General features: G+C 33.6%; 1 protein-coding gene across 1 annotated transcript; it reads left to right on the top strand.

The window, feature by feature from the left end:
- Positions 1 to 510: 510 nt before the first annotated feature.
- On the top strand, positions 511 to 8,525 carry LOC141720445 (potassium channel SKOR-like). Its single transcript, XM_074522867.1, has 13 exons — positions 511 to 1,073; positions 2,123 to 2,353; positions 2,441 to 2,504; positions 3,435 to 3,774; positions 4,364 to 4,659; positions 4,899 to 4,979; positions 5,057 to 5,155; positions 5,604 to 5,825; positions 6,027 to 6,215; positions 6,895 to 6,970; positions 7,065 to 7,359; positions 7,775 to 7,896; positions 8,120 to 8,525. Exons 1-13 carry the CDS (start codon positions 808 to 810, stop codon positions 8,362 to 8,364), a joined length of 2,526 nt encoding a protein of 841 aa, XP_074378968.1. The 5' UTR covers positions 511 to 807; the 3' UTR covers positions 8,365 to 8,525.
- Positions 8,526 to 11,578: the final 3,053 nt, after the last annotated feature.

Genomic DNA, 11,578 nt, shown 5'->3' with positions numbered 1-11,578 from the left:
TAATAACATCTAAATTCTCTATTATACCCTTAGTCGCACTTAACGACGCCAACTTAATGGGAGTTGACATCATATATCTTTTTGAAGGCGAAAATAAATGCTGACATGTGGTTACAAAGTTAAAATCCCAATCATTTTTTTAAACGGGTTTTCTAATATGTGCCTAAAATCACACAATAAGTACTAACTCTCATGAGTTTGGTATATTTTAATTAGTCCTCTAATCATAAATATTGATAAACCCCATATATTTACAACAACTCCATCAATAAAAATGTACCAAACACATAAAATTTAGTACTTATTGTGTGTTTTTGAACATACATTAAAAAGACCGTTTTTTAAATAAGTGTAAAGTAGGTCCAAACATATGCAATTCACTTTTTTTTTCTTTCCTATAATTACATTTTTGGAATCCTACACCCGTCCCACACCCACGCCCAACTGCCTGATTGGCTCTGAAAACAATTAGATGGCTAGGTATATAATATACACAGATGTACAAATCGTTAGTTACTTGTATCTTTTCTCTGTCTCCGCGGACTCATATAAATGTTGTGGGCTATATTCACAACCGATAAATCCTCTGTTACACAGATTTTCGATTTTCAAAAAAGATCTCCTCATCAAATCTCGCACTGAAACTAAATTTTAGTGTCCATGTATCCTTTACCTTGATCCTCGATATTGTTTACACACTGCACCGCTGTACTTAAAATTCTTGTGCTTCAACTTCTCTAACTGCACTTTTATTATACACACAAGTATATTTATGTACTTAGAATAAAACTGTTGATCGATTGAAGAATGATGACGACTATAAGAAGCAGAGCAGGAAAACAAGATGAAGAGAAGATCAGTTGGAGAAATGGAGAGAAGAGAAATGAGTCAAACGAGTACGAGGTAGAAGATCTGAGCGATGACATACAGGAGTCAAGAGGACATCATATGGCTCGAATAGCGAATGAGTTCGAACTCGGCTCAGCTGAGAACAGAAGAAAGTATAGCAGAGAACATATTTTTAAAGGTCTCAAAGACCTCTCCAGAGGTTGCTCTATCCATCCTGATAACAGGTACATACTTATACTAAACATATAAATGTACTCATTTATACTTGTGAATTTTAAAAATCGATTTTGAATTCCAGAGTAGTCGTTCTAAACGTACAAGTACTCAAACAAGTTTGATTTGGTTGTTCTCTTGATTTTCGAGTAGTTGCTCGAATGTAAATCAGTTATTTAAAGTTCCGGCGTTCTCATCTTTAGTTTGGTTTCCGTGCGCATCTAAACTTTGTATTTTATTCTACTTAAATTAAATTTAATCTCCACCTCTCACTCATTATTAGTAGAGGAGAGGGTGGTTGCAGATATCGATTTTTTTTTTTTATGTAATTGCAATAGGACGCGGAACACAAACTGTTTACTCAACCTCTTAGGACTTGGGCCTGACATGCTAACTTCATGATTTGATTACTTAAATTTTTATGTATGCACCTAAGTTGCTGACCTAATTTTTTTAATTTTAAATAATTCAAACGACAAAAGTGTAAAGTCAGCACCACGATCTTAAAATAGATAATCAAAACTTATGATGGTTATATTATAATTGAATGAATGAATCAGTGGCGGTAAACACTTTATTGTGTATCCTTTCTGTTTCTTTGTTTGTAATTTGCAAATGGAGGTAACTTTCCTTTCCCTGAATAAACACGTGATCTCTGCCGACCTTAGTTTCTTCACAAGAAGATACTTTTACAACTCATTATATCTTTTGTGGTCTATATATGGTAGTACATGACCATAGTGGCCCTCATCTAAGAAATGAAAACAAAGTAAAAGTGTGATTAATGAGTAGAAAATGATTAATTAGAAAGGGGGAGACAAGTGGTGGGTTCATGGACTTCCCAAATTACAACACTCAAAGACTTGAGTAATCCAAATTTCTATTTTAGCTGAAGACAAATTAACAAATTTTAATTTGCACTTAATATTACGAAACTTAGTGCAGTCAGGAAGCACCACTTAAGTACAGTTTTATCCCAGTGAAAAAACAAAAGAACATAATACTTTCATTGCTTGCACGGCATGTAGTATTTCAATCATGCGTTGAGATCCAAATGCAGGTGGTATCATGCATGGGAGAAATTTATATTGCTCTGGGCAATGTACTCATCTTTTTTTACACCATTCGAGTTCGGGTTCTTCAGGGGATTGCCAAGAAACAGAAACCTCTTCTTATTGGATATTGCTGGACAAACAGCTTTTGTTATTGACATTGTACTGCAATTCTTTGTGGCCTACAGAGACAGGCAAACATACAAGATGATCTACAAGCGCTATCCAATTGCTATGCGGTAAGTTTTTCCGATATTGCTACACAAGACGTGTCAGTTCATCGCGCACCACACACACTTCTTTAATATGTGTATAATATTTTGCAGGTACTTGAAATCTCATTTTATCATCGATTTTCTGGGCTGTTTGCCTTGGGATATCATATATGGGGTATCAATCTTTGTTAACATCATACTTTTGTTATTTACCTTAATTCTGACACATGAGATAAGGTTTATCTTTTACTGTCCTCAGAGCAGCCTTATGTTTTCATCATTGACCTCAGAGTGATCTTATTTTTTTATTTCCCTTTTACATTTCTTTTGCTGTTCTAGTAAGCTCACCATAGAAATTTAAATTTTGTGTATTGTTGCCTCTGGATTCCAACCTTTACACGTTACAATTTATTTATTTTATGTGAGTTCCCCTATTCATGTATAAATAAGTCTGGTGCACCTTTAGGCTACTGGTAAGCCACTTCCCTGGTTATACAAAAACTCTGGAAGAGAAGGTCAATTGCAAATGCTCCACTTATGCTGTACTAGGGGATACCAGATGCCAACAAGGAAATATAAATTATATTGGGTGCTCATGAGTCATGAAACTTCTTTAATCACATCCCTTGAAAAAATTGTTGTGTTATATTTTTATTATCTGCCTTCCACGAATGATACTTGTATAAGACAAAATTACTTTACGAAGAACCATGGGTATTTCACAAATGCATGGTCATCACAACAAGTTAAATATTATCCCTGTCTCCCCAAGAATAAATGGAAGTGTAAAAAGGTTCAAATGTTCTACGTTTGCACTAACAGTTTCACGGTAACTGGTTGCCATGTACCTGCATGACATATAGATAATAGTGATAATATCTATTTGAATTCGAACAATCTTTTATCAACTTTAGCTTATATTATTATTTTGGATGGTGGTAATGTGGCTAGTTCTGGAGTTCAAAGTTTATCCATTATTTTTTATTTACAATATTAGGTACTGTTATCTTACAGATATCTACAGACTACAACTCAAAAATATTTATTAGTTAAAACCTCAACAATGTAGACTTATGCAAATCTGTGCATAATGTGTATTATCCAGGCCACGGGAAATAAAGAGGCAGTGCGGTGTCTTCTTTGGATTAGGTTGAGTCGGGCACGGAAAGTTCTGACATTTTTCCAAAAGTTGGAGAAGGACATCCGGATTAAGTATCTCTTCTGCAGGATTGTAAAGCTTATTGTTGTTGAAATGTACTGCACTCATACAGCAGCATGCATCTTTTACTATTTGGCTACTACTCTCCCAGCAGAGAAAGAAGGATACACATGGATTGGAAGTCTGAAATTGGGTGATTACAGCTATTCAAACTTCAGAGAGATTGATCTGTGGACGCGTTACATAACATCTTTATATTTTGCCATCGTTACTATGGTTACAGTCGGTAAGTCCTTCATATCCGCGAAATAAAATAACTTTTCATCTCATCTACTTGTCTTGGATATTTTATCGTTTAATTAAAATAGGATTTAAATGGGAAGGACGATGTAATACAACAAATGATGAATAATATCCCTGAGCTCGTACTAAATTTAAAATTTCAGAACGAAAGGACTATATAATTGAAGAATTAGAACACACATATGTTTCAGAATGAAATAACTATTTAATCAAAGAATTAAAACACACGTCTGGGCTAGAGTATGGTAACGACATAAACATAAGGACTAGGCTTTCATTTTTCAGAATTAGTCTTTTTCGTTTCCTTCAAACTATTTTTGTAGAACGAAACAGATGGCTGGTTAGGTAAAAATATGACCCTCCGGAAGGTCATAGCAAAAATAATAGTGCAAGCAGGTGCTTGGAAACTGAATCTTAAGCAGCCAAACCTAAGAAGGTTGGAAATATAAAGTGAGAAACAACCAACCGTCCTATATACTGAAATTGTTTATTATGTAATTAAAGGCTAATTTGTTATAATTTCAGGGATCTCTTATAATAACAAAGGGACACTGTTTTGTTTTGTTCTACAGGTTACGGTGATATACATGCAGTCAATCTGAGAGAGATGATTTTCATTATGATTTTCGTCTCTTTTGACATGGTTATCGGGGCTTATTTGATTGGTAATATGACAGCTTTAATTGTGAAAGGATCAAAGACAGAGAGGTATAGGGATAAAATGACAGACATAATTAAATATATGAACAGAAACAGACTTGGGAGGGACGTTCGTAACCAAATCAAAGGCCACTTAAGGCTACAATATGAGAGTACTTATACAGATGCTGCTGCTCTTCAAGATCTTCCCATTTCCATTCGCTCTAAGGTAATTTATTTTAGTTGTCTTCATGTTTATCCTGAGAAGCATATGGAATAGATAAAAACTTACCCTTTGCTCTTCTGCTCTTTCTGGTGTGTTTCAAACTTTATCCGTTTCTCATTCTTTATAAGTTTGAAGCATGCTGTCACTTTATAAGCTCTATTTATTGGACAATTTTTTGAATTCCTTGCTAAATTTAATACTCAGTATCCATTATTCATGCTGAGATGCATTCTTTCTTGCAGATTTCTCAAACTCTTTACATGTCATGTGTCGAAAATGTTTCTCTATTCAAAGGATGCTCTTCAGAGTTTATCAGTCAAATTGTATGTTTCTTCAGTTGAATTTTTTTATTGCTAAAATTACAATTAACATGACATAAGACTTTCTGTTTTCATTTCAGGTGACTAGAGTCCATGAGGAGTTTTTCCTACCCGGAGAATTAATTATGGAACAGGGAAATGTAGTTGATCAGCTTTATATTGTGTGTCATGGTCTTCTGGTAGGATTTCTTCTTAATATACTAAGTACTCTCATCATTGCATTTTCTTCCTTGTGCATTGTATATAGTCCTTATGATTTGCATTTTATTTTACTTGCTCATATATGTGGAGACTAGTTTTACTTCATATCATCACATATTATCAGGTTCATATAAGATATAGTATGGAGATCAGTACAGACTCCTGTCACTGATTTGGTGATTGCAGATGACTAGATCTTACATACTACAAATATGCAATATTTTCTTAATCCTAAATTTTTTTTATTCACTTACACAGGATTTTTCATCGTATGCCTAGGATAAGGAAAGTCGTCTTTCATTGCACTCTTCAAACAATATGATACTACTCGGGTTAATTAGTTAATTATTTTGAGATCTATGCTGTGCTTAACAAAGTTTCTGATATCCAAATGTGTGTGAATAAACAACCTATTTGTTTTTGCAGGAGGAGGTTGGTATATGTGAAGATGGATCAGAAGAGACGGTTTCACTTCTGAAACCTAATAGCTTATTCGGAGAAATCTCTATTGTTTGTAACATCCCTCAGCCTTACACTGTTAAAGTTAGTGAGCTGTGCAGGCTTTTAAGGCTTGATAAACAATCCTTTTCCAATATTCTTGAGATATATTTCCATGATGGGCGAAGAATCTTGAATAACTTGCTAGAGGTATATTATCTGTATCAGCAATGCCTTCCTTTTCATACCCTTGCAGCTCATTTCCATCCCATGGTTGTATAATATAGAAAATATCGAGAAATGACTTGGAGACATTTGAAATTTTTGACTGATAATATTTATCACTGTACATAAACATCAAATTTTCCTAATTATGTGCACAACAGTCAATCTGATTATATAAGCTTTTAGGGAAAAGAATCAAATGTTCGTTTGAAGCAACTTGAGTCCGATATCACCTTTCATATAAACAAACAAGAGGCAGAACTTGCACTTCGGGTAAACAGTGCTGCGTATTATGGTGATTTATACCAGCTGAAGGGCTTGATTCGAGCTGGAGCTGATCCCAATAAGACAGATTACGATGGCAGGTCACCACTGGTATGACTTGGAAGATGTTTACAGCATTAACATTTAACTGTTTTTTCCTGAATCTTATACTTGTGAGAAAAAGATTACTATCAAGTAATTTCAAAATATGGTTATCTTTTCTTAAAAGAAGTGAATAATAGTCATAACAACTGAATGCGAGATAGACTAATGCTTATCATTTAAAGAAACATACATTTTGAGGAGGGTCAAAAAATAGATAAAATGATCCTACAGTCTTGCATTAGAAGTGATTGTAATTAAATTTGAGATTATGTAATAGTGAAATTTGCAACTAGTAGTACCTCTATGTCACTTAAGATCTTGCAATATATTTGTTGTAATTAGATGAACATGGATCATTCTGGAATTTGAAAATGAGTATTTTATAAGGAAAAGATGGGGTTATATTTGGATTGGGTTATATAATATTTGATGCACTCTGTCTGGTGTCCATATCTGGCCTCAGGTTCTCATCTTCTCAAAACAGCGGGAAATTTTTTGTTGCATCTGTCACTGCAAGAGTCCAATAAATATAGAATTCTGCGTATTTAGGAGGCAGTAGAAGGGTCTTTGTTGCATTTTGTATGTGCTACGTATGCTAGAAAAACAAATTTTACTTCTATACATTCAATTTTTGAACAAAAATGTCGGATGCCAAGGATATTAACCGGTGAATATTCTGTAATAGCATCTTGCTGCATCCAAAGGATACGAAGACATTATACTTTTCCTAACCCAGGAAGGAGTGGACATTAATATTTGTGGTAACATTAAATAATTGAAACAATGTTTTTCCTAGTTTTGTGTTTTGGTATATTTTCATTCATTGAAGCATTAACTATAGTCCTTTCTGTATAGATAATTTTGGAAACACCCCCCTATTTGAAGCCGTCAAGAGTGGACATGATCAAGTAGTTTCCTTATTGATTAAAGAAGGGGCAGTCCTGAAAATCGGCGATTCTGGTCCGTTTTTGTGTACCGCAGTTGCAAGGGGGGATTTTGATTTGATTAAAAGGGTTCTAAGTGCGGGCACTGATCCAAACTCCAGTGACTATGATCACCGAACTCCACTTCACGTTGCTGCCTCCCAAGGCTTATATTTATTAGCAAAGCTGCTTTTGGAATCAGGGGCTTCTGTTTTGTCAAGGGACAGGTTCAATTTATATATAACTTATTCCATGATGAAATTTACTGATTATCATTCTTTTAGCAGTTCCATTTTACATCTTTCATCTGTTATATAATTAAATTGAGATCAAATATGAGGCTGGTATAATCCTGCAAAGTTTTAGCCTCATGTATATTCCTTTAAATAAATTCATATTTCGGTTTATTTTATGAGAAAAATCTCCCTGCTGCTGCTAAATGTCCAAAAAATGGGGTACTGGCCTAGGGATATACATAAATATTTTTTAATTTTACTTGATCTGTGTATCTATTCAAGTTTCTCATTTCAAAAACTAATAAATTTATTCCACATGTTTACTTCTTTTCTTGTTGTGTATCAAGAAGATTCACATAAAAAATTTCAATTAGCCACAACTTAGTAGATTTGAACCTTGATGCAGATGGGGAAACACACCACTTGATGAAGGGAGAATGTCTGGAAACCAGAATCTGATCAGGCTTCTTGAAATAGCAAAAGCTTCTCAGTTGGATGAAATTTCAAACCAGTCCCATGAAATCACAGGTGGGAACTTTTATTTTGTAGTTAGACCCGCAGATAACGGTGATTCATTGCCCTGACATTTCTACTAATATTACTTTAATCACACAACCACTTGTTTGCATTTTGTGGCAGATTTCGTACTAATAATCGTAGATCTTTCTCTTTGTCTCAGGAGTTTCTTAGAAAGTCATACCAGTAGAGATATTTCTTGAAATAAAATAGTTTTGTTTTTAAATGATGACAGATAAACCGCAACTCAAAAAATGCAGAGTGTATCCGTTCCACCCTGACAAGCCAAAGGAGAATAAACTGGGGTATGGAGTGATGTTATGGGTTCCACAGAGCATGGAGCATCTCATCCAAAAAGCAGCAGAGCAGCTAAACTGTCCTCAAAATTCTTGTATAGTAACAGAAGACGCCGCCAAAATAATGGATGTGGATATGATAACTGATGGTCAGAAGCTGTATTTGATCAATGAAACACAATAGACAGGCACGGTTATATGTTATTACATTCGCGAATGTATTATTAATGTGTGATGTGCATATACCTTCTTTGTGGGAGGTAATAAACACATTTTCTCGACTCTGAATTTACGTGGAACCACTTGTATCATTATTGTTTATCAATTCAATACACTTGGTAATTATGTTGGATAGGATGATCGAGCAACGCCGGTAATATACACTATGAAATGTGCCCTGACGAGCTTTTCATTGAAAAAAGAAGTAACAAATTAGACAAAAATAAGTGCTTGTTTGTTTCCAACCAAAGGTTAAGCATTAATGTATAATTGAGAGTATAGAAGGTATATTCAACATTTATGTATAATTTGGTAGAAGCTGATGAAATCCGTGGCATTACCTGATGATGACAGATTGATGTATAGTGCGCAATGAAGTGGACGCCATCACCCTGTGGAGGCTGTGTTGTTGATGACTAAGTAAAGTGTTCACTAGCTCAAAAGTTTCTTCTCCGATTATGTCACCACACCATTGACTAATGATTGTACGTGTATCTTCTTAATGTATTCCAAATATATAGGTATTGTCATATCCTCTTATATTTTACTAGACATTAAAATCAACTTTATACTTGGTGCTCTACAACTCCAATGTTGGAGGATTTGCAAAAATTACTTCACTCACTGGAGATGATAGAGCTGTTTGGATAATATATGATCCATTTAAGCATTCTACCGTACATTGTTAATGAGTCACCTCTGGAGAATTTTGAGTTTCAACGTGTTGGCTATTCGATCTCTCTGACCTATTTTATGTCTTTGAATGTAGATATTTCACCTTCATTTTTTCCTCATGAAGTTTTCCGTAAAGATGTTAGCACAGCAAGTTGTGACAATAATAATATATACTGTATTATTACAAGACAAATGGAAAAATTATATTATTACAAGACAAATGGAAAAATTATATATTTCATATACAAAAATGTTAAAGTTGTACCTAATTATGCTTAAATATATATGAAAAACTGCATCTAATAAAGGTGAAGCCAAGGTATCAAGCTTTCTTTACCAGAAAGTATACCTTTTTCAGCGGTTTTATTCCGGCCACCTGAAAACAGACTTTCGATGGTTGGTTATATATTTTCATTTCACCAGGTAGAGGAAATTGTTTAGCCTTAATCCGATCATTTTGGCGGTGAATTAAGACGATAAAATTTAAATAATAAAGCTCTTAATCGCTCGATCATGCAGTTCAAAATTAAGTAAGTAAAAATTTGATGTCTGGTCATGTATTATGCTTGCATGTCGTATATGTTGAACGAGAAAAAGTTATAAGCTGGCCTAGGGAGAGAAAAGAATTAATATGACTGATTAGTAAATTAAGACCTGGAGCTATATATCACAATATTAGTCCTTAAAGCATATATCCCATAGATTTTATATATGTAGGCACCAGGTTCCTTATTATTGCCACAGCTACAAGATACATCTCTACGCAATATGCATACAGTTATTTTTCTGAGCAGGCAACTACAATTCTGTTGCTCTAGCCTTGTATACAGATAGATCAGTTCTCTCTATCTACACAGCACAGCAGAAACACACACAGTGATTTATATAAGATGATCATGGTGTTTTTATGTGTTGAAGCTGTTGAAAATGCTTCTGTGCTGCTACCAACATGTTCGAGGCAACAGCTCTGTGAACCTCCTGGTGAAGATCTTCCGAGCTAGAAGTTTCGTCATTGGAATCTGAATCATCACAACGAGGAGAAAGGAGGAGGAAGAGAGTATCTAAAATACAGTTAACAAGTGGAATAGATGCATAATACTTCCCTTCAGCTTTCTGTTGATTCATAGCTACTGGAAACTCTCAAGTTGCTCCACTAGCTACCTATTACTGCACGCAAAGATAGAAGAGAGAGCTTGTAAAAGTTTTGGGAGGCCAAGTAGAATTTATACGCATAAGACGAGGGGTCCATTCTTTATTTACCAAGTACTCCCGTTGATTTTATTGATGGATGAATTAAGCTTGCAATTACATTTGTATGCTTCCTATTTGTCAAATAAGTCAAGTTATTAGCTTATAAACTCGTAATAGATTATTAATGTTTGTGCTACTAAGTTAAATGTTAGTAAACACGTAATTTTTCTTAATTTATTTTTGATTTTTCGTTAATTTTATCAATTTTAATTTTAGAATATATTTTTTTAAAAAATGTTAATCTAACTTAAAATATAAGAATAAAGATAATTATATATATAAATTATTTATTTTAGTTCATTTAAATAAAAACAATTCTAACTTACAAGTTAAATTATCCAAACACTTATATAATTTATAAGTATTTATCAACTTATAATTTATCACTCGCTTATTCACTTTAAGTTATAAATTACTTATTTTAAGATTTTTTAAACGGTCACATAATTTTAACTCTCCAGGAAATGTCTTTTCTTTCCGTATAGATTATGCATTATTTGTGAGCTTACCTAGAGGCTAGTACAAGTCATAGAAGTGGCTCGTTTAATAATATAATCCAGTCCAATTGAATTCATCACACAAGGTTCAGCACGGATATTAAGAGAAAATAGTAAATTATGTTTGAGAAAATGTAATTTAGCGGAATAAAAGAGTGAATGTGAATGAATGTAGGTTTATATATTATAGAAATTTACTATTTTTGGAATGTAAATAATTTAGAGGTACATCTCAAAAAAAAGTATAGAGAAATGAATGGTATATCAGTATATAATTTTCCTAATTTCCCTAATTTTCCTTCTGATACTTTATATTCAGTATATTAATACGGCGAGGTACGGTACATTACCTTAAAATATGGGTGATCATGATTCACATACAATGTTCCTTACCTTAAAATATGGGTGATGCATCATAAACGCGCCAATATGTGATCGGGGTGATCATGATTCCGGCTCAACCATAAAAATCGTAAACATTACATTTTAATTCAAATTCAATCTGAATTAAAATCGAAAAGGGTTCGTGGTTCCGGTTCACGGTCATGCGAAAAAAATATTATTTTATTTTCTAGTAATATAACTAATTTATGATAATCATTATATTACTGTTCAAAAATCTATTAATTCCTAAATCTAATTATTTAAAATCGCATCGCATAACTTAAATTAGATGGGTTGAGAGTCGCAACTTAATTTAAAATTTTTAAAAACCTAACATATAATTTGGTTTAAACTTACCTATAACCCGAATCA

The sequence above is a fragment of the Apium graveolens genome, chromosome 4, assembly GCF_009905375.1.
Source record: "Apium graveolens cultivar Ventura chromosome 4, ASM990537v1, whole genome shotgun sequence".
Lineage (NCBI taxonomy): Eukaryota > Viridiplantae > Streptophyta > Magnoliopsida > Apiales > Apiaceae > Apium > Apium graveolens.
Note: the sequence above shows the minus strand (reverse complement) of the source record. Positions and strands in the feature narration are given on the sequence as shown.